This window comes from Homalodisca vitripennis, chromosome 5 (genome assembly GCF_021130785.1).
Source record: "Homalodisca vitripennis isolate AUS2020 chromosome 5, UT_GWSS_2.1, whole genome shotgun sequence".
Classification (NCBI taxonomy): domain Eukaryota; kingdom Metazoa; phylum Arthropoda; class Insecta; order Hemiptera; family Cicadellidae; genus Homalodisca; species Homalodisca vitripennis.
Genome location: NC_060211.1, coordinates 181,724,672 through 181,746,293, shown reverse-complemented (window position 1 = coordinate 181,746,293; position 21,622 = coordinate 181,724,672). Strand labels below are relative to the sequence as shown.

The window sequence follows — 21,622 nt, the reverse complement described above, 5'->3', positions numbered from 1 at the left end:
TAAATAGCACAACATCAGCTGGTATATTACAAGAACTTTTAAATCAGTTACAAGCATTAGGTCTAAGCTTTGAATTCATGAAAGACCATATGATTGCTCTAACTTGTGATGGTGCTTCAGTGCTACTAGGCAAGAAATCTGGCCTTGCTATACAGCTTACTGAAACGTTCCCCAACTTGTTCATTTGGCATTGTTTGAACCATCGTTTAGAGCTTGCCGTGCACGATTCCATAGAAGAAGTAGCTGGAATCAATCATTTTAAGATATTCATGGATAAAATTAGAAACATGTTTAGTTGTTCACCGAAAAACAGCAGGGAGTTGGCAGAAGTTGCTAAAGGACTAGAGGAGCAAATGTTGAAAATCGGCCGTGTTTTAGATACTCGTTGGGTAGCCTCCAGCTTAATGGCGGTGAAAGCAGTTTGGACAGATTTTAAAGCTTTGTACAATCATTTCATTGAAGCATCTGAAGTCAAACAAAGGGACTCGAAGCAACGTTCAACTTACAAAGGGCTTTGTAGTACATTATCTTCTACAACTTTTGTACACAACCTGGCATTGATGTTCGATGCTCTAGAAGAGTTATCGGATTTGTCCTTACAGCTTCAAAAATCAAGCCTCAACCTTATCCAAGCCCACAGTGATGTAACACTGTTAATCAAAGTGTTTGAAAACCGAGTTGAAAACATGGGTAGACGTTCAGTGGAAGCTAAAATTGCTATTGACGATTTGATGTTTCAAGATGTTAAACTTTGTGTAAGATCCAAGATACCCAGTATTCCAGAAAAACAGTTCTATCGGAGCCTCGCTAACAACTTGACTTCAAGGTTGCTATCATCATCTTCAAATGCGGCTGAACACTACACCAAAATCATGAATGACATCAAAGTGATCCACCCCATGTATTGGCCAAAAGACTTATCCATCACCTACGGAGAATGTGAGATCCAGCGAATCTGCGATAGATTTAAGATTAGCAGCTCTCAGGATATAATTAGAGACTTCAGACACTTCAAGCAGGGACTGAAGCCTATGTTAAGTGGAGAGAAACCTACTATTCTAGAGCAACCGCCGTCGTTTAAGAAACTGATTTCTATCATAAATAGTATTGCAGTGTCTAGTGCTGAATGTGAACGTGGGTTTTCTGCAATGAATCTAATTATGTCTCCTCTTAGATCTTCACTCTACATTAGCACTGTTTGCGATTTATTGCGGATCAGGCTCCTAGGACCTCCTGTGGCTAGATACAATCCCGAGCGACACGTCAAAACCTGGCTGGCGAAGGGACACCATTCTGCACTTGACACCAAGTCAAAACAACGAGGGCAGAAAACTTACCATGAAGACAGCATTGCATTGTGGGAACTTTTTTCCTAAATCTGTTTTTTAAATATCTTTTAGAATTTCAGAACATTAAGTTTTCATTAAAATAACTAGCCTATGCCTAACTTATAGTTGTGTTCTGAACTCAAGTTTCTGAGTTCTTTTTTGTACTTACAGTTAGTTTTGTGTATTGTTGTTTTGTTTATTTTGTAGTTTTCACTTTAAAATATTAACAAACAACTAAAACTAAGTTTACCAACAGTCTTGGCATTGCCTTACAATATTATATTACAAATCCGTACATATTTGTTATAATAACTAATAAGCAAATAAAATAATCAACCTTAACTTTTTAAAACTACACTAAATTTAAAAAAATGAAACCGTGTTACTCCACTCTGTGTGTCATTTATTTTGTGTGTAATTAAACGCTTCCTTTTCCTTTCCAAGAAGTTGGTTTATTTTGAATGTATTAATATTGTTTTGTACCCATAAGGTATGCATTTTTTTTTGTAAAATATGCAAACTTGTAAAAAAGCTGTTATATTAACAAACATCCATTTACATATTAATATGTATTATTATTACTACTGTAATGTGTATAAATAAAACTGTGAATAAGGCTCAATTTGTTTTTATTTTACCATTCATTAAAAAATTAATATTGGCGAGCTTCATTGATTCAAACAAAATGGTCAATGAAATCAAACCAAATATTTCTGGGAAATTTAAAGTAGGTAACAAGGTGTTAATGGAGTAGAGTAGAGTAGAGAGTAAACTCAATAATTTAAATTCATGTTTTTATTTTCTTACATCCTAATCAAGCACCTTAAAGAAAATAAACAGCATTAAAATATCACTTGGTATTTTATAAAAATGAATGTATTATTATGTCTGGGTGGCCTAAAAACAAAGGTTTACAGTTATAATTTTCAAAAGTGGGTGAGGGCCCCCCTCCTTCCTGGGGTATATTCCATACCCACCGGTCTGAGCTTCCCGCTTTAAGAGTTCCCACACCTAAAATTTTAGAAATTAAGCACTGAGTAAACCCACCAAAAAATACTGATCAAATTACAATCTTCACCAGAATATGGACCGGTTGGCACACAGAATTGAAAGACTGGAACATCAACTGAATATTACAAATACAGTGATTTGATAAACTGATCAATCAAATTGTGTGAACTAAAGCACTAAATCTAAAAATTAAAAATTTAAGCATTATAAAACCTCAATCAATCATCTTTATTCATATTTGCACAGTAAAAACAAGAATAGTGTCATATTTTATCTATTTTTATATATTATTATTTTTTCTTAGTAGTACATTATTACTACAAAACAGAATTTTAAACAATTTAAAGACAGAACAATGCAGTTACACACTCATTTGTACTTAATTAAAAATTTGTTATTACCACCAAACTAACATATTTGATTGCTGACATTTTAATTGTTGTGAGCAATAAACTCTTCTATAGAGTAAAAAGCGGCGTGTGCTAAGAATTTTTTCATCTAGTTTAAAAAGGTATTAGGGTTTTTCTCTTTTTTTATGGTTTGGGGTAAATATTAAAAAAAATTTTCCTTTAAAAGTGGGTTTTTTTTCAAAAAAATAATAATTTATGAGGTTCAACCAATCTATGTGAACTAGTGTTATATCTAAGGGATGTATAACCTATTGCAATTCTTTTATTGAGAAATACAAATTTAACTGACTCGTAAATGTACAAACTGTAAACTGTAAATATATTAAGTTCTGAAAATAAATGTTTAACAGAGTCTGTTTGCTTCAAATTAAACATGATTCTCAGTGCCCTTTTTTGTTGCATTAAAAGTTAGTCCATATTTCTTTTTGTTGTTGATCCATAAATGCAAATTCCGTAGGAAATATGTGAATGGATTAAAGCATAATATAAATTTTTAAAGTTTCAATATTACATGAATGGGCTAGTACATGTAAGCGTACAGACTACTAGACGTTTTACGAATTACAAGATTAACATGTTCATCCCAGGCTAAGTTTTCCTAACCTGTATTTATTATTTAGAACTAATGTTGTATTTTACAATATTACCAATAACATTTTCAGAATCATTTATTTATTAATTCAATTATATTTCCTTACAAATTTAAATCATAAAACCTATATTGCGAATAGGATATGAAGATATTTTAATTGCTTCTCATTCAATTAGCATATGATAAACCACTTTTAATTACAGGAATCTGGAGCCGAGATGAACAAATATGCAGCTACAATTATACTAGGATTGGTGCGTCTTGGCTTCACAGTTGTATCGTGCATCATGATGCGGAGGTTCGGACGCCGACCTCTCACCTTCATCTCGAGTGAGTAGACCTTAACTTAACAGGCTTCTGCAACATAATGTGAAGACCAACAGTTCGGTCAGAACCACCACCAATAATAACTGAAGGTGATAAGTTCAAAACTTTTAACTTTTTTTTCTTAGGACAAGAAGCTTATAAATTGTGCTTAGTCCTGTAAGAACCTTAGCGCTGCTTCAGGAGTGACAGGATATTCAGGATGGGTAAGGTTGGGGGTAGGGGCCGCCTCCTGTCGAGATCCATGAGGAAGAATTAGGGCACTAAACTCAAAGTCATATACCCCTGGAATAAGGGGAGGCCAGCTCTGGACCAGCCTCTTCAGTTAAAGCAGGCAGCGGTGGCACACCCTTACTTCTAGGCTAGGAAGAACCTTTGACTCTTAGGAAACCCCACAAACTCCAACAGTCATCTCCCGCAGTAGACTAGACCTGTCGAATTACCCTTGCACCTCAGAATCTCGACATATGCGGTTAGTGATGTGACACTCCTGGATATCCAAAGGGTTGCCCAGATTTAAGTGACACATCGGTTTTTGCTGTGCCCAGTGGTAGGTTCAACTGGAAGGTGTAAACCAGCCAGAAGTGATCCCTGCTGGGTTCACTTGTAACTTAATAGTGTTGTGAATGTTGACCTTTCCTCCACTTCACCTTCCGCTTAGTGCAGTGTCTGAAATCTGTGACTGTCTCAGACTTTTGTGAGTCTGTTGGGTAACCAGGCAGAGCTCTTTGTAGTCTGCATGTCTGTGATGCCGAAACGATGCAGAGTTCATTATGAACACCTTTGTCTTCGACTTTTTTGGATCTTTTCAGCAGGATGGATTCCAAAGGTTAAGTCTGTGACAGTGTCACATCTCCGACACTGCTCTAAGAGGTAGATGAGATGAAGCTAAACTCAACATTCACATTAAATCGAACCCTCCCACCATAGCTACATTAACAGTACATTTAGTTAGTGTTGTTATTTGTATGTGGTTTTGTAACATATTGAATGAAGAAAAAACTAAAATCATGGTTTTCTCACCAACTTTTCGTGATATAGTGGGTTTCAGCGTAAATGGTATCAATCCATCAGAGTCTGCCTCTCTTCTTGGTGCTGTCATTGATTACAAGCTCAACTGGTCTAAACATATAGATACGCTATGCTCAAAGCTGTCTTCAATTACCTTTGCTTTTCCAGTTTTAATGCCTGCAGTTGGTAAAGAAACTATCGTTCAAATTTACCATGCTTATGTATACAGTAGACTGAAATACGCTATTGGATTCTGGGGATCTTCTAGTGAAATTTTAAGGGTATTTAGATTCCAAAAAAGAATTGTTCGCATTATGTCTGCAGCGGGTAATCGTGCTCACTGTAAGCCTTTTTTTCAGCAACTCAATCTCCTCACTCTTCCACGTATCTATATACTTGAAGTTTTGACTTTCTTTAAAAATAACCCAGATCTTTTTGCAGAGAACACTTTTAATCATCAGTACGATACCCGCCACAGGGGTAATATGGTCTACCCGATCCATAGATTGACAATTTTTGAAAGGGGCATGCACTATTCAGCTCTACGGCTCTATAACGCGCTGCCTCGGCACCTGAAAAATATAACCAGCTCACAAAGTTTTCTAAAAAACGTTAAAACTATTTTGCTTGAAAAATGTCCGTATTCTGTTCAAGAATTCCTGTCAGATTGCACAAACATGTGAAATAACCTATGTTGACTATTTGATTGTTGATTTTATTTAATTATTATTATATTTATCTACTATTTTATCTATGACTTATTTCATGTAACTTTATGTTATTAACGAAATAAATTATTTCTGATTCTGATATTCTCTGTAGTTTAGTTGTAACACAACCTTGCCCAACTTTATAGAGTAATTAAATTTTGTAAATTATAAAACTTTTATATAAATCAATAAACAATATATCCAGTTGATATACTTTTTCTAGAAAGTTGGCTAGGTTATAGTTCTTTAGAGTTATAATAACTACTACCAATAACTGAGTATAAAGGTATACTCAGTAATGAACAAAAACAATAATGGTTCAAATGGTAAAATGTAAACCTTTGCACACCAAAAAAGTCTTAAAAACTGTTTTTTAAGCCAATAGTAATGGCTTACAACCTATAATAGTCATTCATGTTTCTTGTTATAAGTCGGAACAAAAGAAAAAGAACTGAGTGTAAGTTAACAATTTTGCATTTACATTTTTTTATGGTAAAATAACCTTTCTTTGTGTCTTCATAAAACAAAACAAAGTACAAACATTCTCCTACAAAACCTCAATATTGATAAATCCTTTTCTACTTTAAAATCTGTTTTTGAGAAAACTTTTGGTGAAAAATGTTCAAAAATAATATAACTTTTATAATACCCAAAAAATTCTTAAATGGCATTCTTTTCCTTTTCTATCAAGTTTACTTGTGGCATTATTTTTGTCTGTCACCAATATTTCATGATTATCTGTATGTTAGTACTCTAAATTCTTCACTGATATCCAGATCCTCCACTAAAACCAATTCTCTACATTACTAATGCGGAATTGACCTTTAATGTATGAAATTATCACTGTTGGTCTATGAAATGATATATTGGATACTGAATAACAATGGTATTTCAATTCTTATAATATAGTTGTGAGTCGTGAATAATGTTACGATTGTTTTGAATGAAGTTCTCTGTGTTCATCAGAAAAATAAAGATCTATTGTCTACAATGCAGAGTTGTTATTCCTGTACAATGAGAGGCAAATGGATTGGTATGAGTTTCTAACACTTCTCACTATTTGAGAGTTCACTATAATAATTTAATTGCTGTAGATCTATGGAATAACTTGGGATTTGCTTCATGGTTTAAGGTGTCAAACTGAGTTTTTTGTTTTAGAGATAGTGTGCATGGAGTTCAAACTCTCATGTTTGTTGTTATTCCTGACTTATACGTGTAACAATGCTCTGGCATAATTTGTTCATTTTAACCTAGATTTTAGTTATGTGTTAGTTAGTTATCTACCTCATGAAGAGATCAGATTGCAGATATAATTAGTTATCTACCTCATGAAGAGATCAGATTGCAGATATAATTAGTTATCTACCTCAGGAAGAGATCAGATTGCAGATCTCGAGATGTAGTGTTACTAATTTTTTTATTTTTTGTCACTGAACAATGGCAAATATCCATAATTTTTCTTCACAATCCTTCCATCGTAAAAAACAAACCTTAAACAAAGAATTTTTCTTGGTTGGAGATGGAACAGGTTCAATGCTGCCTACACTGGAGCAGATATTATCAATAATGACTTCATGTTATTGCTAAACTAGTTGTTCATCAAGCATTTTTCAGCAAGTACAAGGCAATTTTGCCCTTGATGCCAGAAAACATGTAATGCTAACGTAAGCCACTCATGGTTCGTAATATATCATAATTCACTACTCCTTTAGCAGTATTTAAAGCAAGTTAAGTTAAAATAAAGCTGATATTTGAATTTTTTAAAGTTTGCTTGAAATTCATGCAGTGTGCCTTTCCGTACTAGTTCCTACTGAAATTTTTTAGATTTGTTGAAGTTTAAAGATGTAAAACAAACTGAAGAGCCTATGTTCATTGCTCTACACCGGTATAGAGATTAAGCTAGGCCTATCTCAAAAGTACAATATTGAGTTCTGAAACATCTCATATGTGGGATCTCCCTATCTCAAAGTGTAGATTTCTGATGCATTTGGGCTTGACATTGGACTATGCTGTGCCACGATTATTGTTCTATGAAGCAGTTACACTAGACAAGAACGTAGCCAGGAAAAGATTTCAGGAGGGGGGTCCAGACAACTGGTATTTTCCCGCAGTGGACAGAGATTAAGACCCCACTTTGTTCCTTAAAAAGTTCAAAACCCGTTAATTTTTTTTGAGAACGGTATTTCAGCAGTAAATGTCAGTAATACTGAATTATTTAAATAATGATAACCATTTCCTGAATAAGCAATTGATAAAATTTCATGTATCATTCAATCTGTTTCACGTTAGCATCCGGCAGGGATTCCAATTCTGCATTCTCCCAATGATGTCCAATGAACTCGGCTTTAGTATAACTTGCTTTCGCAATTAACACAGTTTTCAGATGAGTTGTAGTACCTTCTTTTGGGGCACTTTAATTAAATTAGGCAATCTGTTGACAAATGCCTCGACACTTTGTGACATGGACCTTTTCAGGTATTCCCTTTTTAATTGTGCAATAGGGATATTTACTACCACAACGTAGTTATCTAGTCCCAACTACAAGCAGTGGTTAAGTGATTCATCTGTCTGTGCAGGCGTAGGCTGTGGAGTGTCCATGTTTGGTTTTGGGTTCTACATGTACATGTCAGACCAGTGGACAGCGCAAGGTGTGGAGAAGATAGCCACCTGGTTCCCAGTGGTCAACCTGTTTGTCTTTATGGCAGCCTCAACTATCGGATACCTGGTTGTGCCCTGGGTCATGATCGGGGAACTTTACCCTTCCAAGGTATGTTCTTTTTATTTTTACTACTACAAAATTGTAACCTTGCTGACATACTTTAAGCTAGTAGAATGTGCAGAGGTTGTTTTGATTTTTTTACATAACTGAACTGTGCTCATGTCAGTTTATGTTGCACTGTTGCCAACTTGAAAGCAAATAAAGTACAACAAACTACACTTTCCTGAATACCTATTTTCAAAAATTCATGGCTATGATATTATTGATACTACAGATTTCCTAACGGAAATTGGATGTAGAGAAGCATCATCATGCAAATTTTAGTCACGGTGAGTGATTCTAATCATTTACATGTACTAGTACCTATTTTTCCACAAATTTTAGTCAAATATGTAATAGCTTATTCTTTCCAGAATATTTAGCCACTTGCAAAATCAATATCTTTCAGTATTTTGACTATCAGTATATTATTTCAATTCACTTAATCAAATAAAAGAACTGAAAAATCTAAAAAACCATTAAGTAAGAAATGTAAAATGTTTTCGACTGTACTGGACAGTCATGTGGGTTTCATTGTTGTGAAAATCTTACAATATATATGATTTGTAAGATTGTTTTATATACAGTTCAACTTACAATTAATAATTGAAAATGATCTAATATTATTTAATATTATAATTGACCGTGTTAACACATAACCGAATTCCATGTTTTACAATATAAATGTGTTCCTGAGTTGTATATTATATTTTTATCTTGATAAATTCTTTATTCCAGGTCCGAGGTATTATGGGCGGACTGACCACTTTTGTTGGACACTTTTGCGTGTTCATCGTTGTGAAAACCTTCCCATTCTTCAAATCAGTAAGCACGTTTGGAACTTTCCTGATGTACGGTACTGTGTCCCTTCTGGGTACTATCTTCTTCTTCCTGTACCTCCCAGAGACGCAGGGTCGCACCCTGCAAGAGATCGAGGACTATTTCTGCGGAAGAACCAAGACTCTGGGACCACAGAAGGACACGGTCAACAACAACACTGTAAAACCTCCCATCGTTAAGGCAAACAAAGACGGGTCCTTGCCTTAAGTCTAAAAACATTTTTGGAATGTTACATTTCATAAATGTAACATTTCAAAGTGCTACCATGATGACAAGTTATTATTAGTGTATTATTTTAGTGTTTGTGTACAATTTGTGATATATGTAAGGCATTCTGTGAATATTTTTTATAATACCATTGACAGTGCACGCATGCAAGTATTTGTTACTGATTTAAATGTAGAGAACATTTTTCAATCCTAAAGGTACTTGTACTTAAACCATAATTAATTGATCAATATAAAATTATTAATTAATATAATTTATTGTCTTGTCTGGATTTTTAAAAAATGTAGAATTGTGTTAAATCTTAAATTTGTGTACAGTATTTTAACAAGAATCGTATTAACTTTATTTATTGAGTTCTCAATATTAAATCTGTCAAGCTAAAAAATTTTTAGATTTTAGAATAATCGTAGTCATGATATGTATGAAGAAAAGAGCATTTATATGCATGAAATAGAAAAGCAATATAAAAATTAGTTTTAACTATATATATTTCCGGAACTGAGTTTTAATGCTTTAATATTTTAAAAATAATATTTTACAATTTGTTTTAGATAGAAAAATATCAATTTTACAGTGTAATATGAGACGAGAGAACTTACAGAATCATGGAGTACTAAACAGATGTGGGCAGTATTACATTAAACAATATTATCAAAGTGTATTTTCAATTTGTACATATTTCCATTTAAATAGTATTAAAAAGACTGATATTGTTATGATACAATAAAGAACTGTGTTTAATTTAGTGTGATAATAGTGTTAGCTTTAATATTTAAATAAAATATTTTTGTCTTGTAAAGGAAGTATTTTTATACATGTATTAATTTGATAGAGAGGAAGTTCTTTTACATTGTCAAAAGCTTAACAATTCCAGTCAGTGTGATCGTAAGCATCCCACTAATCTGGATCTAACTCTTAAGAACAATTTAACCAATTAATGTGCAGATTTAAAAAGTATGTTTTCTTGGAACCAACATTATACTCACGTGTATTTTTTATTTATAATTTTAAGTGTGGTATAATTAGTGAATTACTTAAATCATCACCTAAGAATGTAAAATCTTTGATGGTAACAAATAAATTGTAAAACATGCATTGATGTAATAAAAGATTTCAAGGCAAATTGATGTAAATTGTATTTATTTATCACACACTACAGTATTTATACTCTATTATTTACAATTACTTAGGAAGTTTGTCCAAGTAATCTTTCACATAAGGACTCATACTTGCTCTTCTCCTCTCATCGGCTTCTTTCTCCTTCTGTTTCCTTTCCTGCTCCTCCAGCAGCTGTTTGATGATGAAGTCAGGGTATCTGACGCCGTGCCACACCTGTGGAAGTTCCACTTCCTTCGCCTTGGCAATTTTCTCTGCGGCAAATTTTGCGGGGTCAAAACTCTGCGCCAGTCTAATCTTCTCAAGGAGACCGGCTTGGAACAGTTTCTCCTTCTTCAGTTCTCTTTTCTGTCTGACTTTTGCCCACTCGAACTTCATCTTCTTCCGCAACTTCTTCAACTTGTGTCTCTTCATCTTCTTTCTCCTGATGACGATCAGTCTGGCGGCCTGTTTCTCTTGTACGACAGAAGGGTTAGGCTCCTCCACAGGAGTAACCGGTACCCGGTCCTCGTACATAACATTAGTCCTGATGTGTGGAAGTTGTATGACCCGAGAGAGTGGCTGAGGTGGGGGGACTCTCGCCTTGGACGGCTCTACAACTGGAGGTGTCCGGATGTCATTTATGTTCAAAGCAGCGAGAGATACAGGCAGATTCTGGTAAGTATTTGGAGGCACTAGTCTCAAAGCTGTTTTGGGTGACGTTGGTTTAGACCCAGTGCAACCTTCTTGGACCAGCTGTTTCAGTAAGAATCCTGCAACAAAACAGGACTGTTTAGTGACATGAGCCGGGAATATTCCCAGTGGGGAGGGAATTTATAAATAGGAATATTTTCCAAATGCTTTATAAGTACCAAAAACAAGGGAATTTATGGAATAACTCATTTAAATGAGATTTATTTTGTCTTAAAACAGTTTTGGACCTTTAATTGTTTTAAATGATCAATAACAAAGCCAAATGATAAAAAATATTGTGATATACCATGGCAAAAACTTCATCATGGAAGAAACTGAGAATGAGTTTGGACATGATGATGCGATGGAAGATGAAGATGATGAAAACTAAGTATTAACATATAACAACTAGCCTACACTCATTTACTGTGAACAATTTAATAATAACCAATAAAGTGTTAATGCTCTTTTTTTTGGAAGACCTGATCTGAATAAATAGAGAAGATCTCAAATCTAATTTAAATATAAAAAATGCAAATATTTAAATTTACAGTTTCATTTAATAAGTTAAAATGACCTATTAGTAATTTGGGAGTTTTCACTGTTTTATGACAAATATGCAAGAATTTGTGATAGGTTTAAAAATTTGACCACTCCTTCGATACTAGAAAACATGGTTCGTAGTGATCCACTCAGCAATCGTGTGGTATTCAATAACATTTAAAGATGAAAAGTATCATAATTTTAAAATTTATGTGAAGGAATTAAGTCTTGTATGATTTTTATTTTTGAATATAACTCTAAGAATTTATTTATATGTTCATATTAATATATTAGATCTAAGGGATTAAAAAAAATATTGTGTAGTGCCCACTGACCTACGCTTTTAAGAGGAAATCATAAATTCCCGGCAATGTTCCCTGGGAATTTTTCCCCAAGTATAAATTCCCGGAAATTTTACCTCACTAGAACTGTTACTTTAAGAACAGTTATTGACGTAAAATCATTATGTGTAAAAACTACTGTAACGGTTGCTGGGCTTGTGAGACTTTTTGTACACAATACTTTCTACAAGATTCTATTCACAATTAATATATAACAACACTCCTTCTAGTAACATAATCTGCACTGTACTCTCAACTCCATCTTTTATATTAACTGTTTGTTATATACTACTTCATAGTAACATAATATACACTAAACTCTCAACTACATCTTTTGTATTAACTGTTTGTTATATATTACTTCACAGTAACATAATCTGTACTGTACTCTCAACTCCATCTTTTGTATTAACTGTTTGTTATATACTATTTCATAGTAACATAATATACACTAAACTCTCAACTCCATCTTTTGTATTAACTGTTTGTTATATATTACTTCATAGTAACATAATCTACACTATACTCACAACTCCATCTTTTGTATTAACTGTTTGTTATATATTACTTCATAGTAACATAATCTGCACTGTACTCTCAACTCCATCTTTTGTATTAACTGTTTGTTATATATTACTTCATAGTAACATAATCTGCACTGTACTCTCAACTCCATCTTTTGTATTAACTGTTTGTTATATACTACTTCATAGTAACATAATCTACACTGTACTCTCAACTCTATCTCTTGTATTAACTGTTTGTTATATACAACTTCATAGTAACATAATCTGCACTGTACTCTCAACTCCATCTTTTGTATTAACTGTTTGTTATATATTACTTCATAGTAACATAATCTGTACTATACTCACAACTCCATTTTTTGTATTAACTGTTTGTTATACGAGGGGGTACCCAAAAAAAAAAAACTGGAATTATTTTATAAAAATTATATATTATCAAATTTTTTACAATACGACCTTATCTCCTTCAAAATAATCTCCATTACAACTAATACACTTGTCCCAACGGTATTTCGATTGATCAAAACATTTTTTGTAGTCATCTTTAGAAATGGCTGCAAGCTCGAGCTTTGTTTTTTTCTTAACCTCTTCAACGCTGTCAAATCATTGACCTTTCAAGCCTCTTTTCATGTGTGGAAATAAAAAAAAGTCGCATGGAGCGAGGTCAGGCGAGTAAGGTGCGTGGGGCAGCGGAACCATGCCGTTTTTGGCTAAAAACTGCCTAACTGAGATGGCTGTGTGTGCCGGTGCGTTGTCGTGGTGGAAGAACCAGTCTCCAGTCTGCCACAAATCGGGTCTTTTCTGGCGAACACTGATGCGTAATCTTCTTAAAATCTCCAAATAAAATGTTTGGTTGACAGTCTGACCTGGAGGAACAAACTCAGAATGGACAATGCCTTTAACATCAAAAAAGCAAATCAACATTGTTTTGATGTTTGATTTGACTTGCCGACATTTTTTTGGACGAGGTGAAGATGGCGACTTCCATTGGCTTGACTGTTGTTTCGTTTTTGGGTCATAACCATAGCACCATGACTCATCACCAGTAATTACCTTTTCCAGAAAATCGGGATCATTTTCGAGATGTTCTTTAAGAAGGCGGCAAGTTTCAACTCGATGTGCCTTTTGATGGTCAGTCAGAAGTCGAGGAACAAATTTGGCAGCAACCCTTTTCAGTCCTAAATCTCCTGTTAAAATTCGCTGAACCGAGCACTAAGTTAACCCACTACTCTCTGATAGTTCCTCAACTGTCTGTCGATGGTCGGTGAGCAAAAGTTCACGAATTTTCTCAACATTTTCGTCCGTTCGAGAGGTTGATGGACGTCCAGAATGAGGTTTGTCTTCAATCAACATGTCGCCATTTTTAAATCGAGCGAACCACTCGTAGACCTGAGTTTTCCCCATAGCATCATCTTTGTAAGCTGTATTCAACATTAAAATAGTTTCTGCAGCATTTTTACCAAGTAAAAAACAAAATTTCACAGCTGCACGTTGTTCACTTAAACTTGCCATGACAAAAAACGAAACAAGAACAAAACAGGGTTAGCGAAAACAGTCACTACGAACGAACAGAATGCACTAGGACAACGGAACTGGGGTCACTGAGCTCGCAATGGGTTGCACGACACACGCCTAGCGGCAGGAATGTGTACTACACGCTGCCGGCTGCCAGCAATACAATTCCGGTTACTTTTGGGTACCCCCTCGTATATTACTTCATAGTACCATAATCTGCACTATACTCTCAACTCCATCTTTTGTATTAACTGTTTGTTATATATTACTTCATAGTAACATAATCTGCACTATACTCACAACTCCATCTTTTGTATTAACTGTTTGTTATATATTACTTCAGGGTAACATAATCTGCACTATACTCACAATTCCCACTAATTAATTCCATCTTTTGTCTTAACTGTTTGTTATATATTACTTCATAGTAACATAATCTGCACTATACTCACAACTCCATTTTTTGGTATTAACTGTTTGTTATATATTACTTCATAGTAACATAATCTGCACTATACTCACAACTGCATCTTTTGTATTAACTGTTTGTTATATATTACTTCATAGTAACATAATCTGCACTGTACTCTCAACTCCATCTTTTGTATTAACTGTTTGTTATATATTACTTCATAGTAACATAATCTACACTATACTCACAACTCCATCTTTTGTATTAACTGTTTGTTATATATCAGTTATTGCACTTCAACAATCTGAAATTTATTACTGTGTTTATTAATTTTAAAAAAGGTCAAATAGATTTAACAATTTCCCTCAGCAACTGAAATTTCATAAGTCATTCCACATGAAATGAAGCAATCAAAAACCATTTTAGCCATTCACTATTTGAATATTTACAATTTTTACAAAATAATCCCCAAACCACATTAAAAATTTCAAATTTTAGATTTTTAGAAAAACTCAATAAGATTGAAATTTTGAAAATACTTTAGAACTTTATTAAAGCTTAGACATCATTTAAGTTCTACTGGCATATTTTTCAATCTATAGAGGTCTTTAATTTGACATAAACATGTCTGAACTACAGTCCTAGATTAGTGTAAATATTTTCTACTGGTAACAGATACTGAACACTTCATGATATGCTAAATCAAGAATTTGTAAACATCTTTTATGAATCAATTTCCATTGAAAAGAAGAAACCTTAAATTAAAACCAGCTTTCTAACTTGCCATTGTGTCAAGTAAGCATAAGAAAGATACAATACTTGAATAGACAAAGAAGGAAAACAATCAATTATGATAAGAAACACAGTGAAACATCATTAAATTATCCTCAGATTCCAGGGGCTCTGAGTTATTTATTAAGCTATCCACTATGTAGAACATATTCTTGAATATGTTTTCATGTAGTTTAGTTTATACACTATGTTCATTACGCAAATATACTGCAAATAGCCAAGATTTAAATGTTGTTACAATTCATATTTCTTTTCAACTATTTAAACTAAAACAATGCTATGAGCAATTGTATAAAAAAATAAGAATTATAATGAACTCATATTTTGCCTGAAAAAGACTGTAATTTTTAAAAAGAAATGTCAAATTATACGAAAACTAGCGCAATAGCAGAATAAGATCTAAAGACAGTCTGAAAAAGGCAAAACATTTGGAACTTGTTTGTTATGATAAGTGTGAAAGTTTGGAACATAATTAAAGAATTGCATTGTAACAAAGTAAATTGTTGGAACAGACCAATGTTTACTCTTCGCGTTAAGAATGCAGAAGTCAAAGACCACAAACATTTTCCTTGCTACTGTCTCAAAAGTCTAACATGTGGAGTTCAATCAAAATTGTGGGTACTTTGGTATTATATGAAGGTCACTCTGTCCCTATCTACCATGTGTTATTACTCGGATGAAAGTAGATAAATACATATGTACAAAGAGAAAGAGTTAACATTTATGAGCGCTCACGTGATCTGAGATTGAATTTTGTTACCATCACAAGGGATTTTATCGCCAGAAGTGTGGTGTGGTACCAAGTGCCAAAGAAACCCGCACTGATGGTCAGGGGCATTTCTGATCGGAACTTTCCATGTGATCTGACATTAGGAAATTACGATTGGAAATGACCCTGGCCATCAGGGTACCTTGGTGCCAGTGCTACCCCCCACTTCTATAAAAAAAAAAAAAATAGAATCATCCCTCAAGATTGTCCCAAATTCAAACTCAGATCACGTGAGCGCTCGTGAAGGTTAATTTGTAACTTTGATACTACTAGTAACATATTCATGTTAACTTAATCTAAACCTAATTATATTGTACGTTAACAAGTAGTTGATAACGAAAAAATGGATTATGTATAATACCAAAGTACCAAATTGTCCTTATTAATAACTTTTTCCTCAAATCAAAGTGTTAGCTGAGGATAATAATTGATTGCATTTGCAGTCAAGGGAAGAGCTCTAAGCTGAAGCTGCTTCTCTACACAACTGCCTGGACATAACATTCACAAGATATAAAGCTGAGCGTTGTACAAATGTTGCCTATATCACCAAAGCATTGTATATGACTTGAGGTTAGATGTATACAAATTTCAATGCAGCTGGACATCTTATAAATATGTGGATTTTAAGCAGTTAACATTCTAAGGAACAACTGTTAGTCTGTTAGTGGAGAGTTAACGATGGCCTGGGACATCTAGCCGTAGAGACCAAGAACCTTCTCAGTCCGGAGGCAAAGTATGCTCTAAGAGCCTTGGGTGATCCCATAGGCAGGGTATTCGCAGATGGCAGACAATTTTCTTGGATAGAAATTTCTAAAAGGTGAAATAATCCATAAGTCGGGAGTTTCTAGAGGTATGAAACTTCTCAAAGGCCAAGAACTCTGACAGACCACAGAGAAAATTCATGGGGGCTAAGAAATCTTACAAACCGAAAACTTCTAGATAAACCAGGAGTTCCCGGATACTGTAAAATTCCATATACAAAAGTTATTATTGACAATATTGTAATTCTTGATGAATGTACAATAAAAATATTTTGACTTTGACTTGACATTAGAAGCTGATAGATTCCAAAAAAGTTTGTTGTATTTTACTTAAAAGACTTTTAAATTAAATAACCAACACAAAAAAATTGTCTGTAGTCTAGATCAGCAAAGCCTCTCCTAGATTGAGAGAAACAAAGTGGCCATCAGGTAAATAGCTTTTAAGTGCACAGTTCTTTCAGTTCCAATAATTTTCAGATCCAGAAGTTATATGGACGGAACTGGCTGTAAATGGATTAAATTGTGGGTCTTCAATTAATAGCACTAAGTTCCAAGCAACCATCAATTATCTGCCCAATACGCAGATGCATCCACCGCAGTTAATACTATGAATGTATTATATTATTATTATGTGTTAAACACACAATCACGACGGCTGGGAGTCACTCTAAATCAATCACTCGTATTTAAAAGCCATTTTCAAAAGACAGCAGGAGAGGTTAGTCTTAAGGCATGTTTAGATCACTTAACTGATTTGTCTTGTGGAATAAATATAAAAGTCTTGCATACTGTTCCTTCTCCTGTTTGACTCAATGCTGATAATTTTTAATTGAAGATCAACTAGATGAATTTCTGGGTTTCATTAACAGGCAAGTCACTTTACAGCCAATTCACTAAAAGAACAAGATGAAATGTATATTCTTTGGATAGAAGGACTTTTACTTAACTGCTGTAATTCCACATAGGTGATGACTGATGCAATTCCATAGAGGTCGAAATATCAGACAAAGCTTCTTGTGTGGATACTTTAAGAATAAGCCACATACCTCAACACGTGCCCTCTAAGATCAATTACAAAATGGGTTACTAAACTCTGTTAGCCAAAACAATTCTATATTGGTTTGGGGAGTGGAATTACATTTATGAAATGATATTTATATTAATCTTTTTTTAAACAAGTAACATCATATCTTTAATAGTATTTTACAAGTGTAATTAATGTATTTCACTTATTATAGCTGACACAATACCAACAATCGTTCAGCTGAGAAAGTTATTGGGCATATAATATTGGTTCCAAGGAACAAGAGGGCCGACAACTTTGTGAAGCCAGGAGCTATATCCAGCTTTTTAGGCCTTGGTCTTTTCTGCTGCCTGAATAAGAGCTGAGGCAAAATAGTTCAGGCCAATTTGGTTTGTAAAGGAACACACTGTAGTTTTTCTTTAATTATATGAAAGAATATTCCCTAAGAAAGGGTCAGTTTTGGTACGGAGCAAAATGTAAGAATAGCTAATGTGTAAAACAGACCATAACAGATAACATTCTCTCACATCATATTTTTGTACAAAATAAATCTGTGTACAGACCTTGGATAGTTTGCACAACTGAGGACAACAACAGAGTACAAGGTAACAGAGAGAGGAGGACCCAGCAGGGATCACTTCTGGCTGGTTTATACCTTCCAGTTGAAGCCACCACTGGGCACAGCAAAAACCGATGTGTCACTTAAATCTGGGCAACCCTATGGATGTCCAGAAGTGCCACATCACTAACCGCAAATGTCTAGATTTTGGGGTTCAAGGGCAATTCTACAGCGGGAGATGACTGTTGGAGTTGGTGAGGTTTACTCTCTAACCTCAGAAATTCTTGATAGCCTCAACAAGGGTATGCCACCCCCCTACCTGCTTTGACTGGAGAGGCTGGTTCAGAGCTGGCCTCCCATACTTCCAGGGAGACATGACTTTGAGATTTAGTGGCTGATTCTTTCTCATGGATCTCGATAGGAGGCGGCCCCTACTCCCTAACCTTACCCATCCTGAATATCCTGTCACTCCGGAAGCAGTGCAAAGGTTCTTCTAGGACTAAGTGCAATTAATAGGCTTCTTGTCCTAAGAAGAGTAAAAAACAAAAAAACAAACAGATAGAGGATGTTTACACTCGCATGATGTTGGAGATTATCTGAATAAGAGAGGGATAGATGAGATATGGGAGGACTATGACCATCAAATAATATGGAAGAGTATATCTACAGCTGCTTCCAGCTGTCTGATCGTACAATATAATATAGCCCCAGGTTTGTGGGTGCCTACAAATTTGTTTTGGAAATGAAATTATAGATTAATAGGAAATTGTTCAAAGCAGTTTTTCATAGTTTTGGCTGGTAACTGTTTATTTCAGTCACCTCACAATAGCCTATTTGTTGTTTCTATTTTTAAGGAAATGCTTCAAAATTAAATTTTAAAAAATATAACAAATTTTGGAAAGATTATTAATCTTATAATAGGCATTAATAGTTGAACGGGCGGTCAAGTTCCGTTATTTCACCCCATGTTTTTAAATCGCTACTATATCCACGGAACTGATTGTTTTAACTATTTATGATCATAGATGAGTACGGAGGTACTAAACTAGATAGACACTGTTTGTTTTCCTTGACGACGTCTTATCTTATCAGCATCAGGCATGCCCAGACTGGCGCTGTTATCCCTTGCTCATCGGTTTTCGCTGTCGCTCCAGCTCTCAGTTCTGCATACTTGTCACTGCAATATGGACGTACCTAGCAACATTTTCCAAGTTTACGATCTTGCGAAGTCGAAAAATGATTGCATTTCGTTTTTGCAAAGAGCACTTATATTGCCCACTGAAAAACTATGTCCAGCGGGACACATAATGGTTTTGAGTGTTTCCGACCGTAGCGATCGTTGACATCACCGCCTACTGGCCTCCACAATAAAGGTTAGGCATTAGTTCACCTCAAACAATCAATTCCGTGGCTATAGTAGCGATTTAAAAACATGGGGTGAAATAACGGAACCTGACCGAACGGGCCAACAGTAATGCCTCCGGCTATCAGCACGGACTACGTCCGGTTGTTTACATTGGCTACATTACCTAACAATCCAAAACCACTTTTATATAAATTTCTTCACAAAGTATGTTTTCATTTCCAGAAAGAAATTTAGGCAGTGACGATTGATAATTGCACAGTAACTAATAATATGTTTGAAATTTTAGGTTATATCTCAAATAGTCCATCAATCTAGGGAACTAAGGGGATCGGGGTCACAGGTTGGGGGGATAACAAGCTAAGTAGGGGTAGGCATTAGTAGAGGAGATAACGATATTCACACGAAAGTCATAGTAGGGCTACCAACTGCAAATAATAAATTAAAATTTTGTCTGTTAACTTTTTACCTCTATGCTTAAGTTTAATTATTATTTTTCCTTCCATGCTGCCCACACTGTGGCCAGGGACATTAAACACATTACTTTTAGCCCATTTAACTACTAATGCTTTTTACAAGGATAAAAATCTTTCTGTAATTTAATTGTTAACTGTTGTTTCTAATTTAATTTTAAAGTATTTTCCTTTTGAAAAAAAACAACAAATATTGTGAAGTGGCTTAAGTAAACAATGACAAATACACATAGCCTATATAGGTTTTTATTGATCAATAAATTACGTTTTTCAAATAAAACCAGCTAAACTATTAGGTAATGCAATTTGAAATACCTATAACATAACTCGACTTCATATTTTGGTTTCAGTAGTTTGGATAAATATAAATATTGATTCCATTGTGGTGGTTGCCACTTATCCTACTGCAGGCATTCATTTTTTATAGGCAAGAATAAATTAACTACTTATAGGACCTGATTCTGACTGTGTTAACTTAGATGTTTATGAAACTATGATTTTAAGTTAGGTTTAGTCTAGGTTTTTCTTAGTTACAGAACAATTCTAAACATATAAATAGTTCACTACATAAGATTTGTTTAGAGTGTCTTGACTAAATGTTATACTTACCCCTAAAAGAGACCCGGGCTAGCGATTGATGAAACCTAACAGACATGATGCTTGAAACGTTAAGCAGTAATAATATTTAGCATGTTGACTGCTTAAAAAGAAACAAGAATTCAGTCGAATGCACTAATGTATGATAAATAAAAAACTTATCGTAACATCACTAGACCTAACCCTATTGTACTCAGTAGTGCATTACAGACAGCAGTACAGAAGAAATAACAAATTAACTATCACAGCTGATTTTATTGAAACCTTTTTTTTCCTTTTTTTACTTCTTGGCTTGGTACTTATCAGCGACCACTGAGTGCTTATACCACGATGCGGTTTCTGTATATAGTATTTAATTATTGTTCTTTCCAAATTGAACAGATTGTAAATAAATGAAATGTAGTTAAAAAAATATATTTTGTATTCTAAATTTATTTATACCAGATATCAGTTGGTATCCACATTTTTACTCCTTTAGTGCTGTGCATGTGTTCTATATTTTCAACACATTTTATGTTTACAAGAGAACATCTTACATAATTAACGTAATGTACACTAAATGTATTGCAATAAAAAGGTATTATCTTTTATTATATTTGTTGTTGTATATGTAATAAAATCACAGGCATAATAGTTTAGAACACAACAGTTTCAAGTGAATCTATACAATTGCGTGTTCTTATTTTTTGACGTGACAACGTCTTAAATTAGGTTGCGGCTCGGAGTCACTCATGAAAAAGTGTAACGTCCGGTAACGTTACGATGCCCGTCCAGTGGGTCCGCCGCACGGGATAAAGCAGATAACTATGTTTATTCGTGAAAATGTGGAGTGCTTAGATTCGTCATTTACAACAACTACAACAATAAAGGTAAATAATTGTACACTGATATTTCATTATCGTAAACTATGATTGATTGATTAATTGTTAGATTGACACAAAAGTTG

At 34.3% G+C, this 21,622-nt stretch overlaps 2 protein-coding genes across 2 annotated transcripts in view; one reads left to right on the top strand and one right to left on the bottom strand.

Moving 5' to 3' along the window:
• Positions 1–10,339, top strand: part of LOC124363270 (facilitated trehalose transporter Tret1-like) — a 59,587-nt gene extending 49,248 nt beyond the window's left edge. Inside the window, exons 7-9 of the mRNA XM_046818479.1 lie at positions 3,545–3,671; positions 7,963–8,153; positions 8,883–10,339. Coding sequence (XP_046674435.1) covers positions 3,545–3,671; positions 7,963–8,153; positions 8,883–9,191 — 627 coding nt within the window. The 3' untranslated portion in view covers positions 9,192–10,339. The remainder of the gene's footprint in view (positions 1–3,544; positions 3,672–7,962; positions 8,154–8,882) is intronic.
• Positions 10,336–20,917, bottom strand: LOC124363272. Its single transcript, XM_046818481.1, has 2 exons — positions 20,689–20,917; positions 10,336–11,080 (listed from the first exon to the last, which is right to left on the bottom strand). The coding sequence occupies exons 1-2, from the start codon at positions 20,732–20,734 to the stop codon at positions 10,395–10,397; spliced, it is 732 nt and encodes a 243-aa protein (XP_046674437.1). The 5' UTR covers positions 20,735–20,917; the 3' UTR covers positions 10,336–10,394.
• Between the last annotated feature and the right edge of the window lie 705 nt (positions 20,918–21,622).

What these genes read in the sequence shown, in the direction of transcription:
- LOC124363272 (XM_046818481.1), bottom strand. Translation starts at nt 20,734, where the DNA reads ATGTCTGTTAGGTTTCATCAATCGCTAGCCCGGGTCTCTTTTAGGG. An exon ending in AGCCCGGGTCTCTTTTAGGG is followed by an intron (nt 11,081 to 20,688) that starts GTAAGTATAACA and finishes GTTTTGTTGCAG; the next exon opens with GATTCTTACTGAAACAGCTG.